Source organism: Colias philodice, chromosome 20 (genome assembly GCF_061535455.1).
Source record: "Colias philodice isolate Cphi_HAF_F1 chromosome 20, ilColPhil1 Martin Lab GWU primary, whole genome shotgun sequence".
In the NCBI taxonomy this organism is placed as follows: domain Eukaryota; kingdom Metazoa; phylum Arthropoda; class Insecta; order Lepidoptera; family Pieridae; genus Colias; species Colias philodice.
In genome coordinates, this window is record NC_143105.1 from 9,803,277 (window position 1) to 9,824,768 (window position 21,492).

The window sequence follows — 21,492 nt, forward strand, 5'->3', positions numbered from 1 at the left end:
TGAATCTGCTATCTGATTCAATGACTATAGCGTTTATTGAATGGCGAGTGACGACATTCAATTGAGTGCCTAGGACGCACGTTGACGGCGTAATAAACATACCTTATGTAAAACGGGGCGCGAGAAGATAGATTGTTATTTGTTACGATAGGTCCACTAATTTTATTTTTTATATAAAATGTTACGTTGGTTATGCTTTTGCTCAATTTATGCACAGAGATGAATAACAAAAAAACTTATGTTTATGTTACATACCGTAGGGCGTAGAAAATATAAATGGGGGCATTACATATACGTACTTATACAAAAATGATTCTGTTATACGGCCAGGCACACTGCTATGCGCAATACTGGTGTACTGCAACCTAGCGGTGATCCGCGCGCTGTACGCGATCTCCGGGCCGCGCGGCGGCGGGCCGGTGGTGCGGCGCGTGTCCAAGTCCAGCTGCCGCGCGCGGCGGGGCACTGCCCCCGGCGGTACCGCGCCCGCGCACAACGCCGCCACCGCGGAGGAGGTCGCCTTCAGCCGCCTCATGGCCACGCTCTCCGTGCTCTTCATGATCTGCTGGCTGCCGCAGATGGTGAGTACATCTACAGGTTCTGCTGTTGTAATTCCGAGTGTTTGGAAAGATGATGCTCTATAATATGACAAACATGATTCCGTGTTTGGAATGATGAAAAATAATGCTTTATGAAATAATATTGCGGAGTACTTACATTCTTTTTTCAGCTTTTAATCAGGAAACATGTGAAAGTTCATAGAAAGAACGTGTGACTCTAATCCTACTTATATATAATATCTAATATCTAATATATATTATAAAGGCGAAAGTTTGTATGGATATATGGATGTATGAATGTATGGATGTTTGTTACTCTTTCACGTAAAAACTACTGAACCGATTACAATGAAATTTAGCACACATATGGAGGGTAACTTGGATTAATACATAGGGTAGGTTTTATCCCGGAAATCCCACGGGAACGGGAACTATGTGGGTTTTCCTTTGCAAACGCGGGCGAAGCCGCGGGCGGAAATCTAGTTAGGTACAAATGCAAAAGTTTGTTTGGATGGATGTATCATGTATGTATGTTTGATTCTCTTTTGCGAAAAAACTACGCGTACGGGTTCGGTTGAAAGTTGAAACTTTGTGAGAACTTGTTGAAAATTATGTTAAAATGTTGAAAAGTTGAAACCGTGGCACAGCAAGCATAAGTAGGTACCACGCATACCTTGGGTACAGCGTGCCAATATAAACAAAATGCAATGCATTACTATATATCCATGCTCATATTATTCTACTAAAGTAACATCTATATTATCATCTCGATTGCATCGCGAAAATCCGATAGCCAATATTAATATTATACCTACTCAAGGCCACGGATTGATCACCATCACTCTCACGCGGAATACCAATAAAGGTTCCGTGTACATAACTGAACGCGCGTGGACTCACAAATCGATCGACAAATAATAATAATTGCTCCTATCATTGGTGATTAGCATCCAGTTTAGAACTTAGTTTTAGTGGCGCTCGCTACAGCCTACAACATCGTAGATCTTTGAATTGAATTGAATCGTCTTTTTTTGATATGATAACATTTTACTTACTTGATGTTGCTAATTTTTAACGAAAGACTCTACATATCGTGAGTTCATATTCATTTTACTTCTGGTTTTATAATCATAGGTATATTTATTGCCGAATATAAAATGTTATAATATTATAAAAATAAAATGGTATTCACAAACATTAAAATTTATTTCAAATGGAGTTTAAATCGAGTACCTTAAAATAAAGAGAATTCAGTAATACAATTACAACTGATGCCCTTTCAAATTAGTCTGAAATTCCAACTGAACTCGACTTCAGGTTCAATGCACATTGTTATGATCTCAATAAGAATACTGTTGACTGAACAGTTCGTTCTTTCATTGATATCTGATATGTGATGTGGTTTCATTTTAATTATATAATAAATCTTCATCAATCAATCAATCCTTAATTCATATGCAGGAGAATTTAGAGAACAGCTCTTCAATTAAATGGCATTATAATATTAGTACGTACATATTTATCTATTTTCACTATCATTTTCAGATAAACTATGTCGCATTCTACAACCTTCGTTGTTAGTATACAGCGAAAAACATCCATTACAATTAAAAGGTGCTATATAATCGTCGCGTGTCGCAACACAATACAGATCCGTACATTCCGTCAATAAATGATAACAATTGTCACTTCTATTAACATTCAGCTCACATCTGATAGCCGGCAAAAATATTTCATTGTTTCAATAAATGGCAAAGAATAAAATTCTTCGTTTAGAGTCGAACAAACGCATATCGTTGACCCGTGTAGTTAAGCGTGTAGTAATAAAAATAGATTTGACACTTGATGATTCGTCATTAGAATATTGAAAGACCTTCGAGTAGAGTTTATTTATTTTAAAGAGGTATTTTTTTGAAAAGCACTACTTAGTGCATCTGTTTTGTTTCTTCGCTAAACCTGTAGGACTTAAGCATTCACTTGCAGTCCATTTTGTCTTTCTTTGATATTTTAACATTCAACGATTTCTTATGAAATCGGTTTAGCGGGGACTGGATAGTGGAGATATTGCTAAGCTTCCCCTAACTTTTCAGTCCAATATTATTCTAATCAGAGGGAGAGAAAGTGACAACATACGAGCGACGCTACGGACTGAAGCTACAAATAATATCTCAACCAAACAATTACAACCCAAAAGCTGCACCCACAAAACATCTTCCACTTCAACACTTAATTTAATTAAATATCAACAAAGCCATTATCTTAATTTAGTAAATACAAGATAACGAATTGTCAAACATTAGCACTTTCGATTAGCAGTTGAAATGGTGTTTTCCGCAAAACGAACAATTAGGAATGTGGGCGGGAGCGGGTCACTATCTAATTGACGGACCACCTGCCGCTTGATGGCTCGCAATGTTATTGCGTATTGTCCACCTCGTTACAACTGATGGATCAATTAATTTTCTCGTTTCACTTCTATATTGGACCTAACCTCGTTTTGGTTAACTCCGATTGATGATAATCGCGACTTGACAGCGGTTGTAATTACCTACGTATTAAACTTACTAGGAATTAATTGTACAATCTATGCAACTGATTAATATGAAATAGCTATTGAAAAAAGGAGATAGGGAACAATTTTTTCAACATTATATCATCTAATGTTACAAAAAAAAATTTACACCAAACTACCCGCTTAAAATTTAAAAATACAAATCACATCATAAATAGAAAAAAAGATGTGTGGCACTCGGGGGCTGCTGCGGTAAAGCTATTGCATAGGATGCCTGTGTGTCGGAGTGGGGAGCATGAGGTTTTTTCGTTACGGAATTTCTGGATTCGGTCCCCGTGCTCAAGGCCCGCGATAGAAGCTATGCAATAGCTTAAACACAGATCGACTTTAATGAACACGTAATGATTGTGGATTAGGTGACGTCAGCGCTGTACCTAGCGCTGGGCCCGGCGCGGTGGCGGCGGCTGGACAGCCTGGGCGCGCTGTCCGACGTGCTGATGCTGCTCAACTACGTGCTCGACCCCGTGCTGTACGTGCTCATGCGCCAGCGGCACCACTGCTCGCTCACTAGGCTCTGCCATAGTATTGCGCATTGCTTTAAACGGGTAAGTTTTCTGGAACATATAACTTTGCGAATCAGTTCAATAACTATTGGCATCAGTTAGTATGTTTTATAAAATATTAATTGACCATTTGCAATGAAGATGCGTACTTACTTATCTAAGTACTACTTGTTAGACAGCTATTCAATTTTTAAACTTATACAGTTGATAAAGTTCCTGTTTTGTTAATTAAGTAGGTGTACATATTTATTTTCTCAAAAACGTACCGTCTGATATTTTAAATTATTTTGCGATTATTACGTTTCCATATTCGATTTATAATTAAATTCGCACGTGAAATTAAAGTCATGCGAAAACTGCATATTCGCAAATGTAGAGTTCCCAACAGATCAAAATATAACTCTTAATTATTATTATTGAGTATCCACAGGCAAATGATAATTGATAAGGTATAAAACAATACCGTTACCCATATGGACTTGTAACATTTAAAGGGAATTTGTATGCACACATGACACAACATACATGTAGTTCCGGCGTAGTTCCGCAGGTGTATTTTTAGCACCTACTCGGTGTGCGGAAGTGTCTTTATTTCAATTTGACTTTAATTATTTATAACTATATAACGTATGTACTATGGCTGTGAATGCTGATTTAACACGTTAGCATTACGATGTCCATATTCTTATATTTAGGTGTGATATATTATAGCCTTGTTAGTTCACGGAATCAAGATATTTTGCATACCTACTATTGTCGAGATAATTTAATGGAGATTAATCCCATACTTTTTAAAAATTGATTTACTTCAATAGAATTGGAAAAAAACACCGAAATAGGTCAAAAAATTTTCCTGTCCGTCATGTGTGAAACCTGAAAACACTATAACTTGTGAAAAAATCCATCATTTGAGTTGAATTTTTTTTTTAAATATTCTAATCGACGATTGTAGGTCACTGAATGCGAATGATTAATTAATTCAGTGTCGTTTAATTGCAATTAATAAAAAACGAAAACTACAATAAGTTTTTTTTTTATTTTTATTTCATAATTAAATGAGCATTATGAGTCGTGCACTTTTTTTTACAATAACTCTTGGTTACTAATTTACTATGTACATCGTCATTCCATCGCTAAAAACACATGAATCAATAATTTCTTCATTCTTGTCTTTACAAAGCGATGAAATTTCTTCATTCTTCTAGAACCACAAGACGTCCACGGATTCAATGAAGACATCCTGCTGCCCGCAGGAGACGCTCGTGATCAGCGACAGTTCGGGGGCGGAGCTGCGTCCTCTACGCGCCCCCCCCTGTGCCCCCTGCGCCCCCTGCGCCCCCTGCGCCCCCTGCGCCCCCTGCGCCCCCTGCGCCCCCTGCGCCCCCTGCGCCCCCTGTACCACCCCCTGCGGCCCCCCCTGCGCTACCATCTTCAACGTGGACGACTGACATACACCCAACTACCCGCATTTACCACGATTCACATATTCCGATAAAACTTTCGACAGGAAAAAGAATTTTGTCCGCCGTCGCAGTGGGAATCCGATTGAACAAAATTTCCCTCCGACGTTCAGTGATATTTAAATTTTAAAATATTAAACTGTCTCATAGCTCTCTCACCCTATAAAAAATACCAAAAAACATCTTGTTTTTGAATAAGTTTCTAGTCTCCCCAACGAAGCATTTAGCTGATAGAATTTTGTCATGTGATCTATTACGTTGTAGATAGACAACAGAATGATACAGATTATAATATTTTATTAAGGAGCAATAATTAGGTACCTACAAAGACGTAATATGTGACCTATACCATGGACTAATAATGAGTATATTAGTCTATGCCTATACCTACAATTTTTGTACAGAATAACTAGTGAATTAAAAAACGTTGAGGAGTTAAATCACTCCATACAAAGATACATAACAAAATAATTCTTCGCAAATCTGAGATTTTTTACCTTAAAATTAAATATCATCTAGGTAACTAAATAATAGGTAGATATATCTGGCAAACGAATATACCCAAACACTCCGTCCGAAGTGGGATCACTCTGCCATTTTCACATCTACAAATTAGATTATCGCCTAGGATTAAGACAAATAAGTCGCAAAAATGTACAAATTATAAAAATATTTTTAAATATGATATATTTTTATTACGTAATGTCAAATAAGTTACCAGTTAAAAACCTAGTCTTAAAATTTAATCATATAAGTAGGTAGGTAACTACGTAGATTAATAATTCACATGGCGATTAGTACTTATTACTGTACCAAAGTGGTTTTTAAAAACAATTTTACTAAAAATAAATTGACACGTGAATAATTACAAAAGTACCTTGATCCAAATCTTACAACTTGTATAAAAAATTGTTCTACTCCTTAGTCCATAGCCATACTACTCGATACACTTGACCGATTAAAGCTTTAATTAAGATTTTATATAAAAGGAATCTCTATCATAATAATATTGTTTAAGATAGATATTAGATTACATTTTGATGTGATCAGTTTATCAGTAATATGAATATCAGTTACGTAAGATTAATTTCGATATGACGTAATATTCTCGTAAATACCACATAATGCCTACATATCCATTTATACCACAGATTTATACCGAACTACACCGTTCGAACTTGTAAGTCTTGTAACATAATATTATGTGATTTTTTGTGTTATTTAATAACACAGCTTTGAAAATAGAATAAATTCGATTGCTCTGGCGGGTCACGAGTGGCCGAGTTGGTGAGGCATCCGCCCCGGAATGGCGCGAGAGGATGCGGGTTCGAGTCCCGCTGAGTGATCTAATTTTTTCTATTCTTTATAAATTTATAATTCCACTGTTTCAAACATGTTTTAAAGATATTTAAAATTTTAAAATACCTATACTACTTACATAATTTTAAAGAAAAATAAGTCAAAATATTATACCTATTAATCTGTGCTATTAATAATCAAAAATAAGATTGAAAAAATGTCATGTTCTGTGCACTCGACTGTGCACTCGCTTAACCCCCGCGTTCTCCGATATGGAACTTTGTTCCAAAAAATTCATAATAATATATTCAATATTGCATCCTACCTTTAAAAATGAGGTGTACCATAGTGACTTGTATGTATAGAAAGTTGTTGGCTAGTTTTATGACACCAGAAAATCATATCATATTACCGTTCATAATAATTATTAATGTTAGTATAGTATTGTAATAATTATAAATGTTAGTATAATATAAGTATGTGCTTATAAAATATAAATAATATAGGTATTTAGCTTATAAGTGAGTAGGTACTTTGTTTTTCACTAGACGTGGTCGATTTGAATTATCATTGTATATAATTAAATTTTTGTGCCATAACAAATTGTGTTTTATTTGTGTATATTCAGGATGGTTCATGAATATAGAACGAAAGAAAGAAAGAAAGAAAGATAATTTATTTGACTCCACATTAATAACAAACACAATTAACACAGAATACAATAATTAAAATTAAAACAACACAACACAATATACGGTCTGTTAAAAGTTGATAAGACTGTTACAAATTAACAATTTACTTTAGATATTGATTTTATTCAAAATTTCCCCACATTCGTCACTATAAACACGACACTACACACAGACACTACAAACACGACACTTTAAACACGATACTTCACACACGACACTTTAGGTACTATTTAGTAATTCTATCCAGTAATCGTTCATTCCAGTAATTCAATCTAACATATTTTATTTTCTTAATAATATACGTGCTAGGATTTCGCTTTTAAGACTTAAATAAAAATAATACCGATATAACATACTTCGTGAGTTAGGTACTGAAAAGTCAAACAAAATTCATGGTCGGTAGGTAGGATACCTACCATTTCTAAAAACATTAATGATTGGTTGAGTTGTCAAAACGTTAGGAAACCTCTCGCTTGGACCGGTTTTGGTAAGCTTCCACTAAAATCAACCTTATCATCACTATCACTACATAGTATAAAACAAAGTCGCTTTCCCTGTCCCTATGTCCCTATGTCCCTTTGTACGCTTAAATCTTTGAAACTACGCAACGGATTTTGATGCGGTTTTTTTTAATAGATAGAGTGATTCAAGAGGAAGGTTTATATGTATAATAATATCCATTAAATAGTGGAGAAGTACTGTTATTTTTTAGATTTCTAATGTGATGTCGTAAAAAATTACATTTTTTCCGCTTACATTGCAAACGCACAGTGCCGTCTTTAAGGCAGGGCCCGCAGGGCCCTGGCCCGAGGCCCCGAGGTAGGCAGGGGCCCCACAATTCTGAAAATTTTCGATATACAACAACAAATTTTATAACATAATAAGAAAAATATCAAATCACACACTTGGTAAAATAGAAACAAGATTTAGAAAATTTGTTTAAAAATTTATTTTTGCACTAAAATAACAGTAATTATATACAGCTTAAAAAACTTTCATTCCTTACATAGGCCCCAGCCAGTACCTTGGCCCATAGCCTCGTTGATCCTAAAGACGGCACTGCAAACGCAGGCTAAACCCTACGAGTTTTATCAAAATAATGTACTAAGTATTATACACATTGAAAAGATCTACAGAAAAGTCCGCGATGGTATATGTCTATCTCTTATGGATAACCCACAATAACTTTTTTTTGTCATTTACTTTTTACGACAAATAATGGCTAATTTTCGATGCGATTTTAACCAATACAATATTAATCCTTAACCAATGAAATACCTTGAATACATTGTTCATTTAATATAGATCTATATGGCCCTTTACACCGTATGATTTAAGTGAATATTTTCGAAGATATTACAGATTTAAAAATTGCGGGACGTAGCATTTGCGGCGGTACCGGCCGGCCGCCCGGCTATATATTTTATACCCGTGCGAAGCCGGAACGGGTCGCTATGTTTGTGTATACAACGTTCACAGTTGTGCTGTAGTGTATTTAGTATCAGCATTGCACCCGTGCGAAGCCGGGGCGGGTCGCTAGTGTATAATATTACTAGATTTCCGCCCGCGGCTTCGCCCGCGTTTTCAAAGGAAAACCCGCATAGTTCCCGTTCCCGTGGGATTTCCGGGATAAAACCTACCCTATGTGTTAATCCAAGTTACCTTCTATATGTGTGCTAAATTTCATTGTAATCGGTTCAGTAGTATTTGCGTGAAAGAGTAACAAACACACACACACACATCCTCACAAACTTTCGCATTTATAATAATTAAAACTGCTTTTTACATTATCTATGATTATGAATGCGAATGTATTATAGTGTAAATGTAAATTATGTAATTTTACGATATATTTTCTGAACCGCTAAATTGATTTTGAAGATTTTGATAGTAGAATGGATAAAATAAAATAAAAAAATTATTAATATTATTTATTATATTATCATTTTAAATTATTAATTATTTCTTATTTTGATTTAACATTTTTAAAACATTATTATTATTGTTTGATTTATTATTAAAGAAATAGCACTAAACCCGACCTTTTATTTTATTAACTTTATTATTTAAAAAGTACCTACTCACGTTTTTCTGATATTCCAATTAAACATATTTTTTTAAAGCACTTATAATTAATAGAAGAAATATTCAAACGGAATAAACAAACTTAATTCAAACAAAATTAATATTTATACTTTATTCATATATTTTTCCTTTAATAACTTATTGAACATAAAATTTACTTATGATACATATTTATTTACATAACTTATCGATAGTTCAACACGCAATTGATACCTACCCATCCCTATTTGTCACACACACATCGATATAGTATCTATAGCTCATCTGCCTACGATGCGCACTAAGCAATTTGTGCAATACACGCGCTCTATACTATTGTATTAATATAATATACTCTAAGGATGCCTGAGATTCTACCATATTATGACGGCGCGGCGTATTTCCTAATTTCAGCACCACATTCACCACCCACCAAATGTTCCGGATAGAACTAGTTTTTAGACAGACTCTAGCAGCGGATAGCATTATGTATCAACTTGCTCTCAACTCTGGCTACTACACTGGCTACATTTTGCGGCTGTGCCGGCTGTCAATTTTGACAGTCAGATACTCGGAGCAATTATCAAGCCTGGAGAAGTAACAATTAATTGAACAATATAGCACTAGTTTGGCCTTTTTGGCTTATGGCAAAATGTCATGCGAAAAAAGAGGACAGATATATGTCAGTTCGACAGTTTGAAATGACATGTGCCCATGTCAATTTGTTTCAGTGACCAGTCTGGTCACGGACGCATGGTGATTTTAATTATTATTTTTGAAGTGAAAAACGAGTGTTTTAGTTTAATTTGTTATTTTATGAAAAGACAATTGACTAAAGATAACATGGCTTGTGTTGCTTACGGCTGTAAAAGCCGTAGTAATGTGAAATCGGACGAAGATAGAAATTTGTCATTTCACAGGTTAGTGTTTTGATCAATTTTTTTGTTAATTGTATGATAAATAAGTTAATTTACCTTATTTTCTTAATCATCTATGTTTTATCTAACCGTAATCATTGAAATGAAATCATAATCTGCTTAGTTTTTAGAAAAAATGTAAAATATAACTTCCATAGTGTTGTGCAATTATCGATACTTGAGTAGGAACGAAGTACTTCATTGATAATGACTGCTTTAGGTTAGGAGAAAAAAAAGGTATTTAAGTATGGATTTTATTGTTATTTGCAGGTTTCTGGCTTGAGAACAATTAAAAGATGTTTGAGTTAAAGCTATAGCACAGGAAAAATTGGAAGCCTTCAAAACATTCTCGGCCTTGTTCAAATCATTTCGAATCAGACGGGAAGAAAAGTAAAGTGCTTTGCAGAGATGCTGTGCCACAAGTTTAAGGTGGCATCTATTTTAAATAATAAATATTGTAATTTGGTAATTAAGTATCGAAATAAAATGTTGTTAAAAAAATAAATGTTTATTTGTTTTATTTGAAGCAATTTATTTTAAACTTGTACCAATTTTTTCCTGTGGGAATGAGTTATTTTCCTGTGGTAAATTGTAGCTTATATGTTATTCTGATGTTTAAACTATATAATTGTAAAGTTCCATAAAAACTCATTCAGTAGTTTTTACGTGAAAGAGTATCAAAATATGTCCATTCTTATATATTTTTGCTTTTATAATATTAGTAGGATACGACTATTGATTTGTAAAAAGATCAACTAGGTGGAAGTCAGATTCGCGCACGAAGGGTTCCGTATAATTCTATGATACGCATCGTAAATGAATAATTCCAAATTAAACGAATCTTAACATTTGAAATTACCTATCCATAATTCAAAATTAAACGAATCTTAAATTATCTTCAAGCAATTTTATAACTTAATTTTTTTATTTATCGATATTTTAGTATTCGATAAAGTAAAGGCAAGCACTACCTTTTTAGAACAAAAAGTGGCTACATGTGGATTTGAATACCAAGCAGATAACAGTGTGTTGTCTCTTTCTATCGCATTAATTAGGGTATTGAATAAAAGAGAGCCACTATATAAGAAACGTTCAATTAATTGTTACTTCTCCAGGCTTGTTAATTGCTCCGAGGTCAGATATATAATATATTATAATCTGTGACTCATTCTTTACAAATTTGGCAAAAAATGATAGAGTGCATATCGTTATTAAATAAAAATGTACATAAAATATGATTGACATTTTGAATAAGCATAAGCGTATACGTATTTAATTTAATATATTATATTACTCTAAGTACTGTTATAGAGAAAACGAAGACATAAGTCGTTAGCGAGCACCTATCTTGCGCCGGCAAGATGTCGAAGTGGTAAGCATTTTGTGTGTAAGAGTTTGGACTTATATAGGATTTGTTTATTTTTTTTTGTAGGCCGATAAAATATTATGATTTAATAATAAAACAATATCAATTGTACGCATAATTAATATGTTATCGTGCTATAAACAAAATGTATACAGTGTTTATTGTGTGTCAGGCAATCGGAACGGAGTATTCACGAAATGCTAAAAGATACACCACCCTTACGCGAATCAAGTGACTCCATAACATCGGGAACGGAGGCCAAATTCCCTACTTCGCGGTCCATGACTTTTCCACCTGCTTATGGTAAGTAATATATTTGGCTCTACATAGAGCTACTATAAATACTTACAAATTTATCATGAAAAAAAATTTATTTATAATACTTAAGTAATTAATTATTAATAACTGTCTAAATAATTCATCTTTGCAATAAGTAGATATTTATAATGAAAATAAAATTTACTTATACAAAATATGTAAAATAATTTTAATACTAACATGAATTCATATTAGAATTCGTTTTGTGAAGTATTCAATATTGTTGGTATGAAATTCTAAAAATAATATAAATCTATTCCAGTTCCACCCGATGTATCTCAGAATGGTGCAGCAGGCAGCAGCACTCTACTCCGCTCGGGCTCCACCAAGCTTGAGAACATCAAGAACTGGAGCGTCTCCACATACAAGTGCACCAAGCAGCTGCTGTATGAAAAACTGGGCAAGAGCTCCCGGACTGTAGATACTGGTAAATCTTATTAAAATATAATTGGCTCTTTATTCAAAGGGACAAATACCATAGGTGGTATCGGTAAAATTTTAGTTGTCACATGTTCATGATATTGTTAATTCCTATTTATATTTATCATGATCATATGTATCATTATTAAGTCTTAATTATACCGGATAAATATAAATAAAAGTATAAGTTTTTGCTACATTTGTAAATTAAATTAAATAAAATCATTCAAACAAACTAACAAATTCTTCAGCTTTATAATATTAGTATAGATAGTTTACAAGTGCACTCTATTAGTTAGCATTCTAACTTCTTCGGTAGTGTTATATTATGTGTGTGTGTGTGTCAGAGCTGGAGGCGCAGATCGAGGCGCTCCGCGAGACGCAGCGCAAGTACGTGCACGTGCTGCGGCTGAGCGGCGCGCTGGCGGCGCAGCTGGCGCAGGCCGCCGCCACGCAGCGCGCGCTCGGCGAGGCCTTCGCCGACCTCGCGCAGAAGTCGCCCGAGCTGCAGAACCAGTGAGACACTTTTATAAGCTTTTAGCTTCACTTTTAAATCATAATACAAAATTATTGAGCATGAATTAACATGTTTTTAACAGCAGGTTTTTAGGGAAGATTTGATAGAATACTTTCGAAAACACATTTCATATGAAATTAAGCGAACAAAAGTTGTTATTATTATGAAAGCAATAAATATAGTTAAAGACTATGTTATTATCATAATTTTGATGATTACAGACAAAAACCATTCACCATATATGTAGAGCGTGTCAAATATATAAATATAGTTAAAGACTATGTTATTATCATAATTTTGATGATTACAGACAAAAACCATTCACCATATATGTAGAGCGTGTCAAATACATACATATACACATTCGAAAAACAATCCTCCACAGTTGGTTAAAGAACAACGAAACTTTGCCAACATTATGGAAACTAGATAATATTTCCAATAGAACAACATAATGTTTTAGGTTCCTGTACAACGCGGACACGCAGCGCTCGTTGACGCGCAACGGTGAGACGCTGCTGGCGGCGCTGCACTTCTTCAACAACTCGCTCAACACGCTCACACACAAGAGCATGGAGGACACGCTGCTCACTATCCGCCAGTACGAGGCCGCCAGGTTGGCAGGACTAGTGTTCTTATTTATATCAATTCTAAATTTATATAATCTAAATTTTCGAGGGGCAGTTGTCATCACTGGAGGGCTCGTTCTACACGTCATACTTTTCCAGGCAACACATTCGCTTATAGCGAAAATGGATGATTGCAGATGAAATGAAAAAAAATCTTAATTTTACCAGAATAACATCATACTACAAACAAGTACCAATTTTTATTTCTAAAAATTTATTTGCAGCAGCCTGGTCCGGTTTTTAAAGTGAACTATAAATGTATATGAGAGTTACAATATTTTTATTGAAGTGAAACTTCTTTATCGGGGTTGGAAAAAAATTTAGTGTAAAATTTTTTCGTTACGCGTGACATTTTTCCGTTACGCGCCATCTTTTTCTCATCCCTACCACGCGTGATTCGACGTATTTTTGTAAAGTTGCATATATAGTAAATTATTTTTTGAAAAATAAGGTCATAAAGAAGTTTCACTTCTTACGTGTGTACACTAGTATACGCACACATTTTTTGAAATGTTTGTGTATATACAGGGTGGAGTACGACGCGTACCGCAGCGAGGCGGAGGCAGCCGAGGCCGCGGGCGGTACTGGTGGCGCGGGGGCCACCAGCGGGGCGCTGCGGGCGGCGGCCGAGCGGCACCGCGCCGTGTACGAGCGCCTGCGCGACGACTCCGCCGTCAAGCTGCGCCTGCTGCACGAGAATCGAGTAAGCACACACACACTGCCTCCTACTACTGACACACAGAACATACCTCCTGCAGCAACACACAGCAAACGCAATCACAGTCATTCACGTAATTTACATTGACAGTACACAATACACATCGCTATCCATATTCTAAACTCACATAATATATAATACATTGACGACACAACATTGGCGTACTTCTAAATAAAATTACGTTCTGCCCATACATTCACACGTATACAGCCTACACATGATTGTAAAAAAATTACATTAATAAACAACTCGATATTTCAGGTAAAAGTGATGAACAAGCAACTACTACTGTTCCACAACGCGGTGTCCGCGTACTTCAGCGGCAACAACGTGGCGCTAGAAGCCGCCGTGCGACACTTCAGTGTGCCCGCGGCTTTGCCCGCACCACACACTAGCGCAAACACACATGTTGCCAACGCCACACCACATGTTGCTAACGCCACGCCACACGTAGCTAACGCCATGCCGCATCTTGCCAACGCCACGCCACATCTTGCCAACGCTACACCACAGCTGCCAACAACGGCTCAACTCGCTTCGCCTTCGCCCGCGCCGCCTCGCTCCGCGTAGAGATAAGTATACAAGCATTAATATTTGAATATTATGCTTTGTGTTCGACAATCGATTTGAATAAAATTGTAATACTAATACAAAAAAACATGAATTTTGTCAGAAATGGTACGGCCCGGTTTGATTTGTGGCTAGGAAACGTGTTCCAATAAAAAATTGTTTGGATATGTATATTACATTACAGGCAGGCAGTAAAACATTACCAATTTAGATGTACTATCGAATATTATAAAGTAAGAATGGTCGCTATAGAAGCTGCAAGTAAAAAACAAAATTAAACTGCCAACTGCAGCCAACTTCATGTTTAAAACATAATTTGATACACTATTTGCCATCTAAATCGGTCAAATAAAAATCATATTATAAAGATTATTGTTTAAGCTAAAAGGAATGTAAAGTATACAAAATGTAAGGATGTAACCAGCGTGCGTATAGCATATGGCATGTATGAATTTGTATGCAGATATACAGTTTCATACAATAATAATCTGTTTCGCCTTAGTATTAAACTATTTAAAGAGAGAAATTTTCCGAAATACGACGAATCTATCATATTAACATAGTTCTTAGCTTGTTCTGAGCTAAAAGAGTGGAATGCACATGAAAGCAACATAAACAAAATTATTTATTTCATGGTGTAAAACGTAAGTCATTGATGAGTGTATTTAATAAATCATGTATATTGGTCTCAAAATTACATTTACTTGCTTCAATCTCCATGGTGCTGGCGCTCCACTCTTTTAGATTTTAACGAACATTGCAATAATAATATAGAAAAATAATTTAGTCTATATCTGACAAAAATAATTGACTCTTTAATATTTAGAGATACAGATAAATGGAAAAAGCTTTATTTTTTGGTGTGATATTTTTTTTATTAGCATAACGGAAATTTGGCCAATGATTAATTTTAAATTATTCCATAATATTTTACTTTATTTTTTGTTTGCGTATTTTTACGCTTACTTAGTTCATTTATATTTGAACATAAGGATTTTATTTTAATTATTATTACAAGAGATTATTAATTCAAAAAAAGATCATAAATACTTCATTATTTATTGCAGATCTAAACAAATATATTATTAAGCACATCACATTTGTTAAACATATAAATAAGATGTAAAATTTAATCATAAAGCACTCCAAATGCACAATTGAATGATTCCACTAGTCATAATGAATTTATAAATTATATTTACAGTATTTTTAATAATCCTAATGTTATTACAAATTTCGAATATGGTAACATTTTTTAAATAAGAAGTTCGTAAAAACCAATATTACTCAGTATTTACACAGCCATATCAATTTTGTGTAAATACAAAAAAAATCATGTCTCAATGCTTACAAACACTTATTCATCAGAACCATGCAACAGCTTACTGCCCTAAAATATATTTCTAGTAGTAAAGATTATGTAAAAACAATAAATTTAAAATTTACCCATAAAAATATGGAAACTTATGTACACCCTTAAATACATAGGTACTTAAAAGTATTATTTTTTTATGAGTTTATCATGTTTGTTATTTCACAGTATACTTTGTTGTATTTATTGTTTTCCAATTATAAAATATATAATAATTATAATATAAATAGGTGCATAATACTGATTATATTATATAAAGTTAAAAATAGACAATATTTATAAACTTTAATAGCAAATCTAGAGATGTTATCTGTAGCCACAGAACAGTAAAAACATATAGAAGTGCTGTAATGTCTAATTAGTATGAAAACCAGTGTCGCCAAACCCACACATTTAAACCGATAGTTATACAGTACACTACAAGAAAACTATGCCTTTGATTGGACAGCTTAATTTGAGTAAAAACTGACTTAGGTTATAAATTCAGCATTTCAATATGTACCATAACACACCATGTTACGGTTTATTTTAGTATAACATCCCTAGGTATATTACCTGTTTTGTTTCTCATTGCACAGAAATTCCAAATTCGAAAACATTCAGCTACTCCACAACAGAGGGCGTAAGTTTTCGATAGATATAAATTTGAAACGCAACACATAGAGATAAGGTTGAAATTTGTGTCACTCAACATTAATGACATTAACTTGATATTTATCTGATGCTATGCTCTGAGGGATGTCAGCCTTGTTATCGATAATTCACAAATAAATATTTTTTGTGTATTTTTTTTTCTTTCTTTTATATGAGTATAGTATAATGCGTCACATTTTGGAGTATGTTTATTACTACTAAGTACGTCTTTTTATATTATTATTATTAAATAAAAAACGGAATAGAATAGTATAAATCTATATTTACAAAATACAAACAGAAAATATGCATTATTTTAAATCTTGGAACTGCTGTAGGTTTGATGTATCGGTGGCCTTTGTTAGACCGCTTAGTACTGTTCGGCATCCAGTTAACTCGTCACGTTGCATTTATCCATTTCTCTTTTAAATTAGCCTCTTTGGGAAATCTATAAATAAATTAGACAAATGAAAGCTAAGGAAAAATAAAATAAAATTTAATATTTATAATGTTTGTCTTTTCTAAAGTATCGATACTGTCGATATGCACCACAAGCATCACTAAAGCGACATTCGTTTGTTTATTGCAATAATATTCCAGAAAGTCTTGTTTGCTGTTCAATCTATAATAGTACTAATTTCTTATGGATTAAGGTTCATTTTGACTAGATATTTGTATACAATTTTGACAAATTACGACAAGCGAAGTTATAACATAAAATATAATTAAAATAAATTAAAATAAGACTTACCGACGGTATGAAATGCCTTCATTGCTGATATTATTTCGTCTGCTATCATTTTTGCACTCTTTATACCGAACAACACGTCCTAATTAATGAATAAATATGGAAAAAAGGTTTGACAGCTGACAACCGACTCGAATATTTTTCTGCGCACAACTGAGAGCAAGTTAGGTGATCTAAACTTATCATTGACACGTGGGCCACGCCCACATCACACTTCTATCTACTTTACTGTTCTGTGTCTGTAGCTAGTCAAACGCATTTTATTTTTGCTCTCCTTGTACTATGTACTTATAAGATCCAGTAGTTTTAAGGACAAATATCACTGACTTGATACACTATGCCACATGAGGGTTGTTTTTTAACATGTTTTTCTCTTCATCTATAGAAATATGTTCAGATAACTTGACATGTTTAAAGACAATCTCTGATATTTACAGTGCTTAAACAATGTGTAAGAAATTGTGTGTAAATTGTATGAATAGTGTAAAATAAATGACAATTTTGAAAGTATTGTATTTCATTTATATCTGACGACGCGGTTGGCGCAGTGGTCAAGTAACTGCCTACTGAGCCGACAGTCCCGGGTTCGATCCCCGGTCAGGGCAAATATTTGTGTGATGAACTCAATTATTTGTTCTTGGGTCTGGGTGTTATTATCTATATATGTATTTATTAAATATTATATTTATCGTCGCCTAGTACCCACAACACAAGCCTTAATTGAGCTTACTGTGGGACTAGGTTGATTTGTGTAATAATGTCCTATAATATTTATTTATTTATTATTTATTATATTCCTAATAAGTAATTGTAACTACTCCATAGCTTGTTTAATGTTTCAATTTGTAGCATCTCCATTTCTGTGAGAATTAAAAGACACTGAATTAATACTTAAAATCTAGGCAATTTAATAAAATTGCAGCAAAAGAAACTGATTTTAAAGTAACTTTTGATTTCTGGGTTAGCTACAAAGAGGTTAGCTATCTCTGAACTATGTATTGAAATGGTATGATATTGTGATGAATTTTAAAGATAGACATGAATATTAATTAGTAGTCAATTAAACATAGTTTCAGTATGCGTCATTTATTGGTTTGGTTCTCAGCTTCCTGTTCAATATCACTCGCTGTAGATCCTGAAGAGCATGAATTTTTCAATCCTGACCTTGTGGCCTTCAGTTATAATCTCAAGCTTTCACAGCTTCTTTATCACCAGAGTCTTTCTGCATTTCCTCTGATTCTGCTTTGAATTTTTCCTAAAATTGATAACAGATGGTTAATGTTTAACAACATTAAGTACACACTTTCATGAAGAATTTGTAAAATTTTTACATATTATTATTGTCAGAAGAAAAGGATACTTATTTCTTTATTACAATTCAACGAAATGATACTGTGAACACATAAAACATAACACAACTAACTTCATACAAATCAATACTCACTAAATCATAAATAACTTTGACAACAAGGGAACAGCTAGGGCATGTTGCTACTTCTTCACCAGCTATCAGTTCCTCCTATAATAATTATTTATTGTACATTCATTATTCATACATAAGTACTGTATTTTTTACATTTGAAGCGCAAACATTTTTTTCAAATAACTTATTAGAACTAACCTTACTGATTTGAAATCTGTCCCCGCATGGACACGGATAGTAATACATTTCCTCGTCTTCATCATACTCGAAATCTTCAATTTCTACCTCGTCATGAAAGACAGTCATTCTCAAATCTGCTCAAATGATTTTATTTTTTGAAGAATCAATCACATGTGATAAACGAAATCGTTATCAAATCGTTATCTATTCCATTGACTGTTGACAATAAATTACCTACTGAAGTCAATGTCAATCCGCAATCGTCCACAGACGTAGAGTGAGAATGAACCGAATGAATAGTTCATTCTCACTCTACGTCCACAGAGCTAGTCGTAGACAGAGATTGCATAGATATCGTACACAGCACAGAGCAAGTAATATGTACACAGTATATAGGCCAGTTATAGAAATCGACACTAAAAAACCCTAAATTCGCAAAGCACGATGTAGATTTGAATTTTTGGTATGTTGTTTGGATCAGTTAGGGTGATGTAAATCCCAATTTGCAACTTCGAAAAAGTTGTGCTCGCTGCGCACCACGTGATAAACTGCGAAAACTTTGGACTTTTTTCACTTTTTGCTCTAAAAGTCATAAACTATGCGTTTCCGACAAGTATGATTCAGTACATAAATTAAGTTTATTAAATTTGCAACAATTTAAGCCTAACCGCAGCTCTCTAAACCTTATAACGACTAAACTGTGGCCATTCGAAGATGGTTCATTTTTCCCGAAATATTGAAATTTTTAGTTTTGCTCCCGTTTGAAGCAAAATATTGGCAAAAACCGCTCGTTCTATGAGAAGTTCGTATAATAAAGTTGTAGTGCATTTAATTTTCTTTCATAAGAGCATAGAACAAAGTCTGTGAGACAAATAGTTCACTCACAATATCTGAAAAACAAAAAGAAGGTAGAAATAGATTTTTAAAGAATTGAAACTGAGGGCATATAAAATCATAAAAAGGATAATACTTTTTCATTTGCAGGATAGGTAATTAACAAAATTACAAAGATATTTATTTATAATTTGCAACAATTTAAGCCTAACCGCAGCTCTCTAAACCTTATAACAACTAAGCTGTGGCCTTTCAAAGATAGTCAGTTTTTCCCAAAATTTTCAAATTTTTAGTTTTGCTCCCGTTTGAACCAAAATATTGGCAAAACCGCTCGTTCTATGAGAAGGTCATAAAATAAAGTTGTAGAAAATTTAATTTTGTTAATTACCTATCCTGCAAATGAAAAAGTATTATCCTTTTTATGATTTTATATGCCCTCAGTTTCAATTCTTTAAAAATCTATTTCTACTTTCTTTTTGTTTTTCAGATATTGTGAGTGAACTATTTGTCTCACAGACTTTATTCTATGCTCTAATGAAAGAAAATTAAATGCACTACAACTTTATTATACGACTTTCTCATAGAACGAGCGGTTTTTGCCAATATTTTGGTTCAAACGGGAGCAAAACTAAAAATATGAAATTTTCGGGAAAAACTGACTATCTTTGAAAGGCCACAGCTTAGTTGTTATAAGGTTTAGAGAGCTGCGGTTTGGCTTAAATTGTTGCAAATTTAATTATCTTTGTAATTTTGTTAATTACCTATCCTGCAAATGAAAAAGTATTATCCTTTTTATGATTTTACTAGCGACCCGCCCCGGCTTCGCACGGGTGCAATGCTGATACTAAATACACTACAGAATAACAGAAAAATTGTGAACGTTGTATAGGTATAAAAATATAGCGGCCCGCTCCGGCCTCCGGCATCGCACGGGTATAAAATACATAGCCGGGCGGCCGCAAACGCTACGTCCTGCAATTTTTAAATCTGTAATATCTTCGAAAATATTCACTTAAATCATACGGTGTAAAGGGCCATATAGATCTATATTAAATGAACAATGTATCCATGGTATTTAATTGGTTAAGGATTAATGCTGTATTGGTTAAAATCGCTTCGAAAATTAGCCATTATTTGTCGTAAAAAGTAAATGACAAAAAAAAGTTATTGTGGGTTATCCATAAGAGATAGACATATACCATCGCGGACTTTTCTGTAGACCTTTTCAATGTGTATAATACTTAGTACATTATTTTGATAAAACTCGTAGGGTTCAGCCTGCGTTTGCAATGTAAGCGGAATAAATGTAATTTTTTACGACATCTCATTAGAAACCTCAAAAATAACAGTACTTCTCCACTACTTAATGGATCTTATTATACATATAAACCTTCCTCTTGAATCACTCTATCTATTAAAAAAAACCGCATCAAAATCCGTTGCGTAGTTTCAAAGATTTAAGCGTACAAAGGGACATAGGGACATAGGGACAGGGAAAGCGACTTTGTTTTATACTATGTAGTGATGATATGCCCTCAGTTTCAATTCTTTAAAAATCTATTTCTACCTTCTTTTTGTTTTTCAGATATTGTGAGTGAACTATTTGTCTCACAGACTTTGTTCTATGCTCTAATGAAAGAAAATTAAATGCACTACACCTTATTATACGACCTTCTCATAGAATGAGCGGTTTTTGC

The 21,492-nt window shown here is 34.0% G+C and overlaps 3 protein-coding genes and 3 long non-coding RNA genes across 7 annotated transcripts in view; 3 read left to right on the top strand and 3 right to left on the bottom strand.

Annotated features, from left to right (window-relative positions):
* The window catches only part of LOC149479667 (uncharacterized), a 146,291-nt gene that overhangs the window by 62,596 nt on the left and 62,203 nt on the right, over positions 1-21,492 (bottom strand). The gene's annotated exons all lie outside the window — the stretch shown is intronic.
* Positions 1-21,492, top strand: part of LOC149479669 (prostaglandin E2 receptor EP2 subtype-like) — a 76,581-nt gene that overhangs the window by 20,343 nt on the left and 34,746 nt on the right. The window contains exons 5-7 of one of the 2 annotated variants that reach the window (XR_016317230.1): positions 331-581; positions 3,489-3,677; positions 4,841-6,855. Coding sequence is in view for 1 of the 2 variants with exons in the window: in XM_089708090.1 (XP_089564216.1) it covers positions 331-581; positions 3,489-3,677; positions 4,841-5,083 (683 nt within the window). In the remaining variant the exon portion in view is untranslated. Of the gene's footprint in view, positions 1-330; positions 582-3,488; positions 3,678-4,840; positions 6,992-21,492 lie in introns of those variants that run through there. The other variant, XM_089708090.1, reaches the window with a different exon arrangement.
* On the top strand, positions 9,722-10,572 carry LOC149479670 (uncharacterized). The gene is made up of 2 exons (XR_016317250.1): positions 9,722-10,070; positions 10,338-10,572. It is a non-coding gene; the product is annotated as an uncharacterized LOC149479670 (long non-coding RNA).
* Arfip (ADP ribosylation factor interacting protein arfaptin) lies at positions 11,232-16,288 on the top strand. The gene is made up of 7 exons (XM_089708239.1): positions 11,232-11,439; positions 11,606-11,736; positions 12,014-12,178; positions 12,519-12,687; positions 13,152-13,304; positions 13,846-14,020; positions 14,297-16,288. The coding sequence occupies exons 1-7, from the start codon at positions 11,429-11,431 to the stop codon at positions 14,603-14,605; spliced, it is 1,113 nt and encodes a 370-aa protein (XP_089564365.1). The 5' UTR covers positions 11,232-11,428; the 3' UTR covers positions 14,606-16,288.
* LOC149479672 (uncharacterized) lies at positions 16,874-17,606 on the bottom strand. Its single transcript, XR_016317266.1, has 2 exons — positions 17,362-17,606; positions 16,874-17,058 (listed from the first exon to the last, which is right to left on the bottom strand). It is a non-coding gene; the product is annotated as an uncharacterized LOC149479672 (long non-coding RNA).
* Positions 18,154-19,193, bottom strand: Dph3 (Diphthamide biosynthesis 3). Its single transcript, XM_089708240.1, has 3 exons — positions 18,980-19,193; positions 18,803-18,877; positions 18,154-18,613 (listed from the first exon to the last, which is right to left on the bottom strand). The coding sequence occupies exons 1-3, from the start codon at positions 19,085-19,087 to the stop codon at positions 18,545-18,547; spliced, it is 252 nt and encodes an 83-aa protein (XP_089564366.1). The 5' UTR covers positions 19,088-19,193; the 3' UTR covers positions 18,154-18,544.

Excerpts from the sequence above, each read along its gene's own strand:
- Arfip (XM_089708239.1), top strand. Across the intron at positions 13,305-13,845 it reads CGCCAGTACGAGGCCGCCAG|GGTGGAGTACGACGCGTACC; the intron begins GTTGGCAGGACT and ends GTGTATATACAG. Across the intron at positions 14,021-14,296 it reads GCCTGCTGCACGAGAATCGA|GTAAAAGTGATGAACAAGCA; the intron begins GTAAGCACACAC and ends TCGATATTTCAG.
- Dph3 (XM_089708240.1), bottom strand. The coding sequence starts at position 19,087 with ATGACTGTCTTTCATGACGAGGTAGAAATTGAAGATTTCGAGTATGAT. Across the intron at positions 18,878-18,979 it reads ACAGATTTCAAATCAGTAAG|GAGGAACTGATAGCTGGTGA; the intron begins GTTAGTTCTAAT and ends TAATTATTATAG. Across the intron at positions 18,614-18,802 it reads TCAAAGTTATTTATGATTTA|GAAAAATTCAAAGCAGAATC; the intron begins GTGAGTATTGAT and ends TATCAATTTTAG.